This window comes from Nomascus leucogenys, chromosome 3 (assembly GCF_006542625.1).
Source record: "Nomascus leucogenys isolate Asia chromosome 3, Asia_NLE_v1, whole genome shotgun sequence".
NCBI lineage: Eukaryota > Metazoa > Chordata > Mammalia > Primates > Hylobatidae > Nomascus > Nomascus leucogenys.
In genome coordinates, this window is record NC_044383.1 from 132,792,134 (window position 1) to 132,809,063 (window position 16,930).

The 16,930-nt window shown below is 33.8% G+C and overlaps 1 protein-coding gene across 2 annotated transcripts in view; it reads left to right on the forward strand.

Moving 5' to 3' along the window:
- The window catches only part of ADGB (androglobin), a 198,346-nt gene that overhangs the window by 143,616 nt on the left and 37,800 nt on the right, over positions 1–16,930 (forward strand). For both annotated transcript variants that reach the window (XM_030809809.1, XM_003255848.2), the window contains exons 28-29: positions 3,595–3,794; positions 8,592–8,703. In XM_030809809.1, coding sequence (XP_030665669.1) covers positions 3,595–3,794; positions 8,592–8,703 — 312 coding nt within the window. The remainder of the gene's footprint in view (positions 1–3,594; positions 3,795–8,591; positions 8,704–16,930) is intronic.

The following is a 16,930-nucleotide window of genomic DNA, read 5'->3' on the forward strand; positions in this document are numbered from 1 at the left end:
TATCAAATATTTCTGTTACCCAGAAGATACTTCAGGCCATTTTCATTCAATTTCCTCACCCTCAAAGGGGCAATCACCGTTCACATTTCCATCACAATAGACTAGCTTTGCCTGTTCTAGAACTTCATAAAATTGGAACCATATAGTATTTATCTTTTGACACTGGCTTCTTTTGCTCAGCATAATGTTTTTAAGTTATATCCATGTTATTGCATATAACACTATTCTATTTCTGTTTCTGAATATTAATTCCATTATATGGAGATACCACACTTTGTCTACCCATTCTCCTATTGGACATATGGGTTTATTGGAGTTTTTTGATATGGTGACTCAAGCTGATAAGGACATGCTTGTACAAATCCTTTTTTGGACTTACATTTTCATTTCACTTGGATCAATATTCAGGAATTGAATTAGTATGTCAGAGTTTGACATATGTATACATTTATTTTAAAATGGTAAACAGTTTATCAAATGGATTGTATCACTTTACATTCCCAACAAGGTATAAATGTTCTGGTTTCTCACATTTTTTCTAACATTTATTGTTGTCAATGTTTTTAATCCATCATTCTAGTTTATATATTGTACTATTTCTTTGTAGTTTAATTTGCATTTCCCTTATGACTAATGATGTTGAGCATCTTATGTGTGCTTACTGACCATGTGTATAACTTATTGACTGAAGGATTTATTCACACATTATACCCACATTTTTAATGAGTTGTCTTTATTATTATTAACCTGTTCTTCATATATTCTGTATCTTCTGGATACAAGTTCTTCATCAAATGTATGCTTTGCCAATATGATCTTTTAGTCTAAGTTTGTCTTTTCACTTCCTTAACAGCAACTTTAGAAGAGCAAAATTTTAATTTTTCTAAAATTGGAGTTTTTAAAAAAATTAGTGCTATTTGTATTTCATCTAAGAAATATTTACCTAATCTAGGATCATGAATATTTTCTTTCATGTTTTATTCTAAAAGTTTTATAATCTTAGCATGCATGTTTACTTTAATGATGCATCTTGAAATAATATTTATGTATGGTTTAAAGTAGGCAGTCGAAATTATTTTTATTGCTATGTAGATATCCAGTTTTTCTGGCACTGTGTATTGGAAAGATATTTTCTCCATTGAATTACCTTGACATTTTAGTCAAAAGTCACTTAACCTTGTGTGTATGGGTCTACTTTTGGACTCTGGATCAATTGATCTAAATAACTACTCTTCCTCCAACACTGCATTTTCTTCAAAATTGTAGCTTTCAATTGGATTTGGATTGCACTGAACTTGGGAAGCACTAACTTCTTAACAAAACTGAGCTTTCTGGTCCATGAACACAGTACATCCCTCAATTTTATCTTCAATTTCTGTCAGCAACATTTATATTGTGAGTCAGTAGATTGGGCATATACTTTACTATTTTCATATTTAAGTTTTTTATTTTTAGTGGTGCTCTACCTAGGACTAAAAATACATACTTTATGCAATTTAATATCTATATTCATTCTCCAGGACTGCCATGGCAAATTACATAAAGTGGATGGCTTAATCAAATGAACATTCATTCCCTTACAGTTCTGGAAGGCAGAAGTCTGAAATCAACGTATTGTCTAGGTCATACTGCCATTGAAAGCTCTAGGGGAGAATCTTTCTTCCTTTCTTCTAGCTTTTGGTGGATCCTGGTATTCCTTGTCTTGAGACAACTTAACTCTGCCTATCTCTGCCAACATCTTCACTTGACCCTCTTATTTGTATGTCTCTGTGTTTTACCATTTTTCTGTCTCCTTTAAGGACACCCATCACTGGATTTAGGGCTCATCCTAATCCAGGTTGATGTCTTCTTAGGATCTTTTTCTTAATTAGAACTGCAAACACCCTTAGGTCAAATAAGGTCACATTCTAAGTTATTGGGTGGACCTATCTTTTTTGGGGGGGTGGGGGGAGTCACTATTTCACATCCCATAATATCATACCATGAATTACTTATCCTCTTTTGAAGTTTTTTCACTCTGTGGTTCTATTTCAATCATTTCTATTGCTTATATTCAAGTTTACTAATCTTTTCTTCTGAATTTGACAAAATGTTGTTTAAGTCTATCCAGATATTTTTTATTTCAGATATAGTCAGATCTGGAATTTCATTTTGATTCTTCATATATTTCATTTTTCTGTGATACTCACCATTTGTTCACTCAGTATGTTCATCTTTTTCCATAAATCTTTAAGCACATTTTAAATAGCTATTTTAAAGTCCTTGTTTGATGAGTCCAACATTTTTATCAGCTTTGTATCTATTTCTATTGACTATTTTCTCAAGTTATGGTCACATTTTCTGCTTCTTCATATATCAAATTGATTGTGTGCTGTATATTGTGTGTGCTACACGGCTAAGAGTCTAGATTATGCTCTTTTAATTGAAAGAGTGTTGAATCATGTTCTGGCGGGCAGTTAATTTATTGGTAGCTTGATCCTGGTCCTGAGCTTATTAAGTCAGTTCTAGAGTTGCCATGACTCTAGTGTTAGGGTGGCTCTACTCTTAAAGCTTGGCCTTTCTTGGGTCTCAACTGAATGCTCTGCATATTCACTGAATTCCCATCAGAATTTCAATGTCTCTCAACACTGTGCAACTACCAGAATCTTCATTAAGCTCACAACCCCCCAGTAGTTATTGTCTGCCTGGTATTGTTGAGTGTTTGCACAAATGAAGTTTAGAATTCAGCTAAAGACTGAAGTGGACCCCATGTCTATTTCTGAGCTCCTTTACTGCTCGTATACTCCCTTCTGGTATCCTACCTCAAATTTTAGTTGTCGCAGGAGCCCCACTCACCCATCTTTGTTTCTCAAACCTAGCAGCACTGCTGTTCACTACTTTGGGCTGTACTTCCCTGTATACAGTTGGGAAGGTGCTTGCAGGCAGAAATCTCTGGAAATCAAGAGATCACTTTGTATGTTTCCCTTGTCTCAAGGATCACAATCCTGGGCTGTATATTTTCCAGTGGCTAAAAACAGTTGCTTTATACATTTTGTCCATTTTTATCATTTTTTTGTGGTAGGAGAATAAGCCCAATGTCATGGCTGGAATTAGAATATCCCTGTGTCAGTCATTTATGTTTTTTCAATACGTGTTTGATGAATTAATTAATAACATTCAACACATTTCCATTTTTAAACCTATCAGCAGTACTTATGTTATCTGTTAATTAGAAAATAATTGAAAATTGAAAATTAAAGAGAAAGTCTTTTATAAGTGTGATAATATACATATGTGGCATTAAACACAGAGAAAATCAGAGTGGTGTTAGCTTAGGGTCATTCAAGTGGCACAAAATAAATGAGAAATTGTTGAACTGTTGTATATACTTTTAGAAATAAGTGGTTACTGAGAATATACATTGTTCTGTGCATGTCACATACTATTATAGTAGATTTCTTTAAGATCAATAAACCAGTCATACTGCTTTTTATCTCATTAAAACAAAAAGAATTGACCTATTCCTTTGAGTGTTTTATAAAGGAATCTAACTTAGTGAGTAATAACTGTGTATATCACATATTTTAACTTTAACTTAGTATCTCTCCTATTCAGCTAGCAAGCACATTCTTTCATTTCACTCTGCATCCAAGAAAGAGCAAGAAGTGTATGTTAAGAAGAAAGCTGCTCAGGGAATTCAGAAATCCCCCAAGGGTAGAGCTATAAGTGCAATACAAGACATTGGTCTACCCCTTTTGGAGGAGGAAACTACCAGTACACCCACTACAGAAGACAGTTCCAGCACACCAACGCAGGTATATTAAAAACAATTGTTCAATTGGACTGTTCCTAAAACCCTAACATAAAACAAAACAATCTTTTCCCTAAAAATAGTCAATATACAATGTGCGGTGCTGCCAACGTATAGCCAGAATTGGAGAATTAGAGAATCTTGAACAGTTTCTCTGTGCCAAGAACTTTAAATACATGGCAAATTTAATACGTACATGAACTCTATAATGCACCCGTAATTATCTAATTTTATAGTTGGGTTATAAGAAGCTATATAACTTTGTGGGTCACATATTAATAAATGTCACACATTAAAGTTCATATATTAATAAAACTTAATTTGTATGTGCTTACAATTAAAGGGAAAAAGGATAATGCGTATATTTATAAAACAGCAGACAAAAGGCATGACCTAGCCACTGGAAACCAAAAAGTAAAATAAGTTTAAAATAAATTAAAGGAATAGAAAAGAAAATAAAATGCCAGAAATAAATGTTAATATCACAGAAATTACAATAAATCCAAATAGATCAAGTTAATCAACTAAAATGCTAAAATTTTAAAGTTATATAAAAATAAGATCTAACTATTTTAAACAAACTGCTGTAGAAGGTTTCATGATAGAATGATATAAAAACATACCTGGCAAATACGAGCTAAGAGAGAGCTGTGATGATAGTTTTTTGTTTGTTTGTTTTTTGAGATGGAGTCTCGCACTGTTGCCCAGGCTGGAATGCAATGGCGTGATCTCGGCTCACTGCAACCTCTGCCTCCTGGGTTCAAGCGATTCTCCTGCCTCAGCCTCCTGAGTAACTGGGATTTCAGGTGCCTGCCACCACACCTGACTAATTTTTTGTATTTTTAGTAGAGACAGGGTTTCACCGTGTTGGCCAGGCTGGTCTTGAACGCCTGACCTCATGATCCGCCTGCTGTGGCCTCCCAAAGAGCTGGGATTACAGGCTCAAGCCACCGTGCCTGGCCTGATGATAGTTTTAATATCTTAATACATATAGAAACATTATATAAAAATAAAAGGTAGAATAAATCAAGTAGATATGGCCATAACTAATATATGGGCACCTAATTATCTAGACACAACAAATAAAAAGCAATAACTATTAGAACTACAGAGATACAAAGATAAGTAAATCATGAATAATTGAAGATTTTTAACCCATGCCTCGTGGAAACTGACAGTTCAAGCTGAAAAACAAAATAAGTAAATAGAATTGTGAGAATTTGAAAAAAAATCTAAATATAAGCTTAATCATTTAGATATCTACATGGAACACTTTACCCAATAAACAGAATATACTTTTTTAGCACACACGAGTTTTTTAAATATCATGTAATAGACAATAAATGGAAGCCTCAATAAAATCCAAACTATCCCTATCGTATAGTATGTTATCTGAACATAATGCAATAAAATAGAAACTAATAACAAGAAGTTTTAAATCTTATAAATGACAAAACTAAATAAAATATACTAAATATACTAAATAATTCTTTAAAAGAATATTAGAAAATAAATTATGAAATACATAAGATCCAATAACAATCCAAATTTGTAAACAACATCTAAAATAGCATTTGATTACTACTACTATTTTTAGTAGTAAAAATACAATGCAGCTTCTAGATTAATTCATTAGGAAGCAGGGATGATTAAAAACAAATGAGCTAAGCTATTGAAATAAAAAAAGAACAGAAAAGTAACTCAAAGATAAAAGAAAGGATTTTAATAATGATGAGAGCAGAAATCAGTGAAATGTTGAGTAAAAAATAAAGATTAATAAAACCCAAGCTACTTTTAAAGATTAATAAAATACACATACTTCTAGTAAGACCAATTAAGAAAAAGAAAAAGAGAGAAGGTATAAATTAACCAAATACAGAACAAAAAGTTAGGGTGGAGGTGTAACGACAGACAATGGGTTAAAAAAATAAGAGTATTAGAAACAGCTCTGTGCTAGCAAATTTAAAACCTACAGGGTGGTAGGGGTGAGGGGGGCGGCGAGCGCAGTGGCTCACCCCTATAATTCCAGCACTTTGGAAGGCTGAGGCTGGTAGATCACTTGAGACGAGAAGTTCGAGACCAGCCTGGCCAGCATGGTAGAGAAACCCTTTCTTTATTAAAAATACAAAAAATTAGCCAGGCATGGTGGCAGGTGTCTATAATCCCAGCTATTCCAGAGGCTGAGGCATGAGAACCGCTTGAACCTGGGAGGCGGAGGTTGCAGTCAGCCGAGCTGGCACCACTGCATTCCAGGCTGGGCGACAGAGCGAGGCTCTGTCTCAGTAAAATTAAATTAAATTAAATTAAACCTGGGGGTGAGGGGGAAACACGTAACTTCCTGAGGGTGGGGGAGAGGAGAAATCGCAGAGTTGATTCATAAGAAAATAGAAAATCTGAATAAAACAGTAAAGAATAATAAAATTGAAATGATAATTCAAAGTCCTCTAAGTCTTCCCTTTCCAAAAAACCATGGGCCCTTTTGGCTTTATAGGATAGGTCCAATAGACTTTTAAAAAGTAATTTGTTACAGAAAACAAAACAATATAACTTTCCAATCCTTTTTAAGAAATTAATGTAATCCTGATTTCAAAACCAGATAAAGGTAACACAAAAAGGAATAAAATGTATCTATAAATATAGGTGATAACTTGCAAATAACATAATAGATATCCAATTCTAGCAGTGTATTAAGCAATCAGACAGAATTATCAGAAATTCAGAAATCTTTTACCATTAGAAAATCTATCAATATTAGTCACTACAGTAATAGACTAGATGAGAACGATCGTATAATCCTGAAACACTTCACAAAGTTTAACACCTATTTATGGATTTCTAAAATGTGCTCTTAGCAAACTAGGCATAGGAGAGAACTTCTTCATCATAAATGTCACATGGCAAAAATTTTACACTTAATGGCCAAATCTCATATACAAAACCATTATACTAATGTGGGAAGTGTAAGTGTGTTCCTATTAAAATTGGAATAAGAAAAGAATGCTTGCTATCATTGTTAGTATTCAATGATACTGAAATATTATTATAATGGAAAGCCACAATGATACAAAGAACAAAATAATTAAGATTATTCTAAATAATCATTGAATTATTGGCAGATAATATAATCATATGCCCAAGAAAAAACAGAATAAACAAACTCTAGAACTAAGAGATTTTAGCAAGATTGCCAAAGACATCAATAGTAATAATATATTGACTTATTACTTGCTATGCACCTGATACTATGTACTTCACACATAGATCTTGAATTCTCCCCATCAACTTTTTTTTTTCTTTTTTGAGACGGAGTCTCACTCCATCGTCCAGGCAATGGCGTGATCTCAGCTCACTGCAACCTCTGCCTGCGGGGTTCAAGTGATTCTTTCGTCTCAGCCTCTGGAGTAGCTGGGATTATAGGCACATGCCCCCACACCCGGCTAATATTTTTTGTATTTTTAGTAGACAAAGGGGTTCTCTACCATGTTGGCCAGGCTGGTCCTGAACCCCTGACCTCTGGTGACCCGCCCGCCTCAGCCTCTTGAAGTAAGTATTCTTATTATCTGTATTTCACAGTCAAGGAACCTGGAGGACAGGAAGCTTAAGTGACTTCCTCAAGGCCAAACAGCTGGTTTGTGCTAAAGCAGGACTTCAACCCAGACAGCTCCAGCTCATGAGGTCATGCCCTTAATCACGATGTTGTTCTGCCACTACAACTTAATCAGTAGCGTTCCTCTACACTGGCACTATGCATTAGACATCAGAATATGATGCCTTTAATAACAGCAGCAACAAAATCACAAGAGACCCAGGAATTAACCAAAAATATATCAGTTTTCCACATAGAAAAGCTTAACACTTGAATAAAGGCTATAGAAAGTAATCCAATCCACTGATGGACACAGATGACTTGAATAAATAGAGAAGCATTTCACGCTTTTCAGCAAGATGGCATAACAGTATAAAGATATGTTATCCTCAATCTGCCTTTAAATTCAATGCAATCCCAATCAAAATTCCCACTGTATTTTTCCAAAATTTTCTAAAGATACTTCAAAATTCATAGGAATGAATAACAATTCCCAAATAGCTAACGAAACTTGGGGAAAAAAGAGCAAAGTGTGTCTTAGTATTTCCAAAGACAAAAAGATATAGCAGTAAAAATAGTATTAATTAATGCATACATAGGTAAATGGAGCAATAAGAGAAAGATAGAAACAGATCCATATTTTTATGAAAATTTCATATAGAATAGAGGCAACACCATAAACTAATGAAGAAAAGATGGACTATTGATTAGGTTGTACTAGGAAAATTACATCTCCATGGAGAGAAATAAAACTAGATCACTAGCTAACATCACACATAAAGGCGAATTCCAGATATAGTGAACATTTAATTGTAAAATTTTAATCGATAAAAATCATAATAAATAATGTAGGAGACTATTTCTGTGTCATGATCACAAAGAAGAGAAAACCCTAAAGGCCAACAGCTTTGAAAAAAACTATAGTAATCTTAAAAACGCAAAATACAATAGCAGTGAGATTTCTCTTTATACCCCCCCGCACTCGCAAAAATTATAAAGTTGGGTAATGGCAGGTGTTGGTGGGGATGTGAGGCTATTAAACTTTTATAAACTGTAGCGTTACAGAGTTTTGGAGAACATCCAGCATTATTTAACTAAATTATGACTGTCTGATCTGGAAAATTCTGCATTTATCATGTACGTAGCATAATAAATGACATTAGGCACATACCATGTATGTTCTTATCACTTTTAACCCTGCATTTTATTTCACAGAATTACAAGTATATTATACAGTGTTCGGTGTTGTGTAACAGTTGGCCTCTCACTGAAAGCCAGCTGAAATTTGTTCAAGCACTGAAAGACTTAAAGAAAAACAATACCAAAGGTATGTCACCCTAAATGTTTAAACATGCACTTTACATTTGAATAAGTTGATATTTAAATATTTAATAAATTTATTATTTAGTCATGAAAATATCATTGTATGTTTAATTATACATTATAATTTGTACTCTATACCCTGTGACATTTCCTGTTGTGTTAATTGATTATGTTTCAAAATTTTTACTGCCTGTTTTATAAGAAAAAAATATGATTAGATGTAATGTAAGCATATTTTGTCTAGTTAATAAAAATTACTAATTGATTATACTTTTGAACATTTCAATAATGTATAAGAAATTTTTCTATTTAAAAAATTATATTTGCCCATATTTGTTGAGAATATATAGCATTAAATACAAGCTTTTAAAATATTTCACAAATTCTTCAATTCTAGAAGAATAATTTCCTAGTGAAAGAGTACTCTGATTTATTTTTTCAAAATCTAAACTACTCTTAGTATTCCTGGCCAGGAAGCTTGTTGCTTTCAAAAAAGAGAATCAAAGGGAAACCTCCAACAGCTTTATATCCCATTAGGCAATCTAATAATTGAATCTGAAAGAATGTGTATTTTCTATTTATGTTCTTTTTCAAATTTAAGCTAGATTGCCTAATCATAAAAATAATATATGCATGTTATTTTTAAAATAAAATAAACCCATGCAATACAAAAGGGCATAACATAAAATGTAAAAGCCTCCATTTCTTCCTGGGCCCCATTAACTTGAGTTCAAACACTTGATGGTGGCCACCACCAAAGTGGGCTTTGTCATCATTCAAAATTTTCAGTATACATACAACACACTTATGATAAGACATACACTCTTAGTCCTTTTCGTCCTCTAAGAAACAGTAAATTTTATCTATTATTTATATTCCTCTATTAGAATGCAAGCCCCTGAAGAATGAGGAGTTTTGTCCATTTTTGCCTGTTTCGTCCCTTGCATTATCCCTAGTTAGATCCCATATGCACAGTAAGCACCCCACAATATTAGCTGAATGAGTAAATGATAGGACACATGTAAGCTACTCCTATTATTATTACCCTTATTTATTAATTGCCAACAACTCTGTTCAGGTGTTTGCTTGCTTCTATTATCTGCCTGGACCTGATCAAGAAAGAGCTTAAAGAGGTTTGTGTGTATAGAAGTTAAGAGAAAATTGTTATTGCCAGGCTTACTTTATTAGAAGGTATAGATTCTAGTATGTGTCTTAAAATTCAAAGAAAAGCTATAAAAATATATGACACCAAGAGTTCCCATTTCCACTCAAATGTATTGAGTGTGCTTCCATAGCAACACATCGCACTGAGGAAATTCCAATGGCATCGCACTGTGCGGCCTCCTCTGAGGTTCCTCTCTCATTGGGCAGGGATGTGTTCTTCCTCGGTCTCATCATTGCATCTCTAGCACTAGTGGGAGATGTCAGTAAGTGTTTAATGAATGAATGCATGAACATGCCACACCAGTGACCTCAGGTATGTGTAAATCCTAATGGCATCCTGGCCTGCTGTGTGGGCAAGATTCTGAGACTGTGTTCAGGCTCAACGAGAAACTTTTGCGATCTTTTATCGATGTTCCACATAGACACAGGAAGAGAAAGTGGTAGCACAGGAGTCACAGAGTCACCGCCTCTTTGCTGTTCATGTGTGTTATGTGGATAACGCCAGAGCAGACACTGGGGTGTTCAAACATTGTTTTTTGAACAAGTGGCTGTGCTGCTGCTCCATAGCGTTATACATAAAAACACTTTTGCACATTCCCTGGATAGTCATGGAATAAGAATTTTGCTAAAACATCTGCCCATTCTACTTCAACCTCCCCTCCCAAAGCCAACACCCCCATAGCCCAGCACACTGACAACGTCTGAAATAGCAGACAAGGCTTCGATCACATATTCTTGCCTACTAGAAGAGAACACAATTATTCTGTGAGTAAACGTCATACGGAAGCTGAAAATTCCTTGCAGGCCACGTCTCAAGCTGAATACGCCCAAATACGCCTGTTGATTCCCTTGTTGTGGTTGCACAGGCAGTTGGCTTTGGCAATCACTTCCTTGCAGCTTGCTCCCGGAGGCTGTGTTTCCGGCCCAATTCCCTTCTCTGGGTCTTCAGCTGTGAAGGTTTCCGGGCCCCACCTAACGTTGCCTAACCCTGTGTTATGGATTATCTACTGCTGCGAATTTGAGCCCTTTGATTATTTTGCAATTGACCACCCACACCCACCAAGTTCTAATGGAAAATAAATGAAAAAAATCTATCAGTTGTTTATGTTTATTTCTGTTTGCATGCTACCGTGTTCTCTTTCTCTATTTGTTTTTCCCTTCAGGTTGCCACTTTTGTTCTCAAAGTAACCATTACCCTATCCCTACTTCCCCTGTGGTTCAAAGCAAAATCTCTTAGCTCATACTGTGCCCCCGCCCCTGGCCCCCACCAAATTCTCTCTCTCCTTTTTCTCTGTCAATTAACAGAAACCTGTTTGAAATAATGGATGGTACAAATCATGTGGTAATTTTATGTTCCCCTACTGCAAAGAAGTAGATAGAGTATATGCCTAATACCAGTGGAATTAAATATTTTATGCTAAAGATTTAAGTGTAAATAAAATATGCACAATTATAGAAATGGAAGAATAAAGAAACAGCACAGTTTTGTGTGAGCTTGTGTGTTCACCAAAGCTGTTCTCATTTCCGCTTTGTTCTGCAAGGATAATTTATAGGACTGGTAGATTTTACATTACATTTCTGAGGATTAAGACTTTCAATGGATCAGAGAATGACAGCCGGTTTTGATTTGTTTTGTTTTGTTTTTTTGTTTTGGACAGTGTGGGCTTTTTCATGAGTTGCCTGTAACTCTTTATAATTCTGATTTCTGTATTATAATAGTGTGCTACACCTGTCTCAATAAGCTCAAAATAGTCATGCTACTGTTGTTTATAGCAATTATAAATTATAAACCCAGATCCATATGACAAAACAAATAATCTCATCATAAATCATAAAAGGAAAAATACAGAACAACCTTGCTGAATTCAATTGAAGATCTTGCTCACAAGGAAAACCTGTTTCTGAATAATGTTTGAATGAGATTCATAAAAATGTGCAATCATAAGGAGGAGGTATTTGTGAAAAAATTTTAAGCTTTTCAGGGAAAAATAGCATCACATAGTACAATGCTATTGACTAGAATTGCTTTCTCCCAATTCTCTAAGCTAATGTCTAATATGGTGCAAAAGAAAAATATCTCAAAATACTATTAAATTTAGTTAAATATATATTATATTTATTATATATATATCACACAGCTGGTTGCTGGCACAGCTAGGAATTCTAATGGAAATTAAATTCCATCAAGGGCATTTGAATGGGGAAAATAATATACAGTAGTACTGGTTTCATGTCTTTACTTGTGTCTCTGATAGAGGGCTGTATTATGTTTTTTCCCCTATATTAATATGTAATTATATAATATATATTTATTATATATTATATATTTATTATATCATATGAAATATATTTGCCTAAATTTATTTATTATATATAAAACAATATATACATAATTTAAATATTTGTGTATATTTTCTGTGATAATTAGAAATTTGGTTTCAGTATTTATATGTTGAGTGTGTTATGTAAAATTTTGTAAATTTGGGATATTTAGAAAAAAAAAGAAATGACACCTTGAAATGTGTGGAGGAAGTGAGGGTGAAATAGTTCGCATTATACAAGAAAGTCTCGAAGAATACCAAGCATGAGAAATAAAGCTTTGCTGTGGAAGTAGAAGTAGCGAGAAGGAGAATGTGTCTCAGGCTATACCCAGGAGCCAGTGCTGGACTCACTTCACTCACAGGAGCACTTACTGGGCATCACATGTGCCTAAAGAGGGACTGATTCCTGCCAGAGAACACAACATGAGGGACAGAGCAACAAGGAGAGCTCTCTGCACATAGCTCACTATTCAAGGCCATTCCCGTTTCCTTCCACATCAGAAATGGTGGGGAGGAAAGATTCAGAAATGTTTCTTCTCACTTTAGGTCACAGAAATTCATAATTACTAAGACTTCATAACGTTAGACATTAGTGACCCTAAATTACCACCTCTCTTCAAAAATACATAAGTGGGTAGAAGAAGAAAAGGCATACATAGAGAAAAAAATTAAAGATTGTACATACCAATTAATTAGTTCTGGGTGTTGAAATTATTAGTAATTTTACTTTATCACTTGTATTTTAATATCTAAAAACAAGTTTTAATGAAAAATATATAAATGGGAAGTTTTAAATGAGCACATACAATTTTAATCAGGAAAAATATGGTACATTTAATTTTATAAACAAGAAAGAAACTCTGGAGAGACCTAGAAGTTTAATTATTTAATTATAATTGTTTGAGTGCTATTATGTCCATCTTACTCAACTTAGTAGTTTTCATTCATTCTTCTCAATTCTCACAAAAACTCTGGGAAGTAGTTATTACCATCCCAGTTTTACAAATGAAGAAATGAGCCTTAGATGCTATGAATAATTTGCCTCAGTTTGCATAGGTAGGAAGGAGCAGAGTGAAGGTTCTAACATAAGTCTGATTTACTCCAAAGCCCAGAATCTTCCAACGTATCTTGTAAGCTCTTTAGATACTCTAACAAGTTGTATTGTCATAATAATACTGGTGGTAGTGGTGATACTGATGGTACTGGTAGTAACTGCTAACATTTATGTCCAAGAAGGGCTTTACATATATTGACCCAATTAATCTTCCCAATAAACTTATGAGATAGGTGTTATTACTACAGTGTTGTCATTTTACAGATGAGGGAACTGGGATACAGACAGTTTAAGAAACTTGCCCTCAGTCACACAGCTAGTGACTGGCACAGCTAAGAATCTAATGGAAATTAAACTCCGTCTAGGGCTTTGAATGGAGAAAAATAATAATATACAGTAGTACTGGTTTCATATCTTTACGGTGTCTCTGAGCGATGTCTTTATATTACTTTAGTGAACACAAAAGTAATATTGATAAAGACATCTATCAGATTTATATGACCCATATTGTTTTTCCCTATATTAATGGGTAACTATTAAGATTCTAGTGGAAAACTAGATAAAAACATTAATATCTGAAGCGAACATAGTATTTTAATTCATGAAATACAATAATGTAAATATGTAGAATTGGGTAATGGTACAAAATTAATAATATGAGCGAACACTCAACAAAATGGTATTACCATTATTATGTATTCCAAAGAAAAAATAAGTCTTCAGAAATAATTAGGTTTTATTTCCTGATATCACAGTTGAAAATTTTATGTGTGAATGACCAGCTGCTAAAATTAAATTACACTTTGGATTATATAGTATGTTTGTTGCTGAAAAGCAGCAAAGAAATTCAGAATTAAATTGTATTTAAAATGAAGTAGGAAAATTTGCTGTTTGAAAGAATATTTTGTTGGGCAATCTTCTTGAAAGTCAAGCAGCTTTCAAATTCAGAGTAATTAAGTCTTTAATGTCATGCTTATATTTAGTCAATTTGATTAAAGCATGTCAATATGTCAGCTGCTGTGTATCAATTATATATATGACTTAAAATCTAACTGCTCTAATTTGAAATGTGTGATATATTTCGCACATCAGTTACTCCGTACATAGAAAAAATTACATACATAGAAAAATTTAGTTACTAATGTCTTTAATTTATCCACTTAGCTTACTTTGGTTTTTTTGCAACCTCCTCCTTCTGGACTGAAGGGATTCTCATGCCTCACCCTCCCAAGTAGCTGGGATTACAGACATGCGCCACCATGCCTGGCTAATTTTTGTATTTTCAGTAGAGATGGGGTTTCACCATGTTGGCCAGGCTGATCTCAACGCTTCGGCCTCCCCAAGTTGCTGGGATTACAGGCATGAGCCACCATGCTCAGCCAGCTTACTTTTAAAATATAAAATTTTATATCAAGAAGAAATTGGTTAAGGGTTTTCTATTGTTGTTTTTTATTGGTACACTGGTGACCTAAGTTAAATCTGATATTCATCCTGAAGTCAATGTTGACCCACTTATTTAAACTCAACATTTAATTTATATGAAAAATACAATATATAATTTTTTTTTCAAAAATTCATGTCTTTATAACCCATGATAAGAAAGAATAAGGCCTGAAATATGGCTATGTACAACTTAGGATATTTCTATTATGAATGTTTAGAAAGCTTGGCCTCTGGTTAACATGAGGCAACAGTGCCACCTTTAGTATATTTTATACCTAAGTTTTGGTAAAAATCGCTTACTGAGATGGTTCATGGTCACTTAAGAAAACAGAAGGCTAGAGAACCTTGAGCAGATAGTACTTAGTGATGTCACCTGCCTTCATGTATAATTACTGGTGTTGTGATTTTAAATTCCTTTTGCCAATATGTTACATTTTTGTGTTGCTGGCCTGGGTCTTTGAAGTTGTAATCTATTTGCAAAAACAAATATAAACCTCTCATTCTCAAAAATATTTGGTTTCAAGTCTCATTCAATTAGCAGTATTATAACACTATTCCTTTAACTCTAATTAATATTATACTGTTCTTTATTTGGCACAATGCATGATATAGCCAATTCAAGGTCTTTGAGGAAACCAAACATTATTAAATACATGTTATATGTATATTATTTATATATATAGACTTTTCTGTTTATATTTATCAAATATGACTGTACTTGATAAATGTATACTTTGTTCTAAACAAGTATTCTAGCTTAGAAATATGTAAATTTTCAAATTCCAACCAGATTTTATTTCTGATATATAAACCTAAGCACTGAATTTTAATCATAAAAACAAAACTGAATTTTTACAATTTTTATATGTTTTGTTATCCACTGAAGATTTCTGTGTAGTGTGTTCTGGATATATGGAGGATACTGTAAGAGGAGACCTAAAGGCATAAAGCTAATGGCCTTTTGAGCTCATTTCATCAACAAAATACTCCCTGAGCACCTCCTCTCTTCCAGGGGTATATTAATTTATTCCAATGGTCATTTCCTTTAGAGGTCTTCTGATTACATAAATATGCAATGTGAAGTAACATGTTTCATAATTCTTGGATTCGTAGAATGTTTTTTTCTTGCATCTTACAACTATATGTACTCCCAACACATACGTATTTCCTGTAAACCTTTACATATTAAACAATCTGATAATGAGTATATATTATTAGTTCAACATTATACTAGATTAAATTAGGAATTTAAAATGAGGCATATAATGATGTTCTGGCCTTCAAAGAACTTAAAATTTATATGAGAAAAGGTTACCCTAAATTATGCCTTTAAAAATTTTGGAAATTATTTTATTCTGTATATTAAGAATGTAAAGAAGAAGGATGGCACATACCTGCTGTGTGCCTGACATTTTAGTAGGTATTTTGTATATGTAAACTTGCATATATGTGTTAACTTCAGTGGAATCAAATACACCTAAATGTATTACTCAAACACTAAAAACTATGTGTAGTAAGACAAGAAAGCCCCAGAAATGCTTCATGGGGCAGCTTGAGATTCAATTTCAGCTGACATTTGTTAAGCATTTAAAAAACCCAGTGGGTGTATGATACCAGATATGATCCTATTTTAAATGCTCTATATTGATTATTTTAAGCTCTCTGGGCATGGTGCTAGTATCTCCATTACACAAAGAAGGAAACTTAGACTCAAAGGATGTAATAAACCTACAAAAGTTAACCTATTTAGCGGCTGAGCCGGAATTCACCTCCAGGTCATTTGACTATTGGACCAAAGGATTTTCCCCACAGCAAGACTTCTCAGCAGCTGAGATTGTTGGTAGAAGGGCAAGTTTCCACTCTTATAGACTGCTTACAGTCCCTTTGAAGTCTGGTAGGGTGGTTTGTCCCCCAATTTGAAAGTAGCTAATAACTGGGCACCAAGTAATTTATAAATATGGGTTATTTACAATTATTACTTTACATTGCTAATGGGGTGACTTACATGAGACTCCAGTTTTGAAAGGGACTAACAGGTTCTTTGAACTTGTATTTGAATACAGATTCAACTCTTATCAGTTGGGAGACTTGAGTAAATTATATAACTTCTCTGAATATACCCTGCTGGGATGCTTGAGACTTAAAAGAGAAGGAAACACAGTAAAGATTCAATAAATATTATTTTAAATAATAAATTATTTAAATATTTTCCCCTCACCACTTCCATATTTAATTGTTAGAAAAGGTTA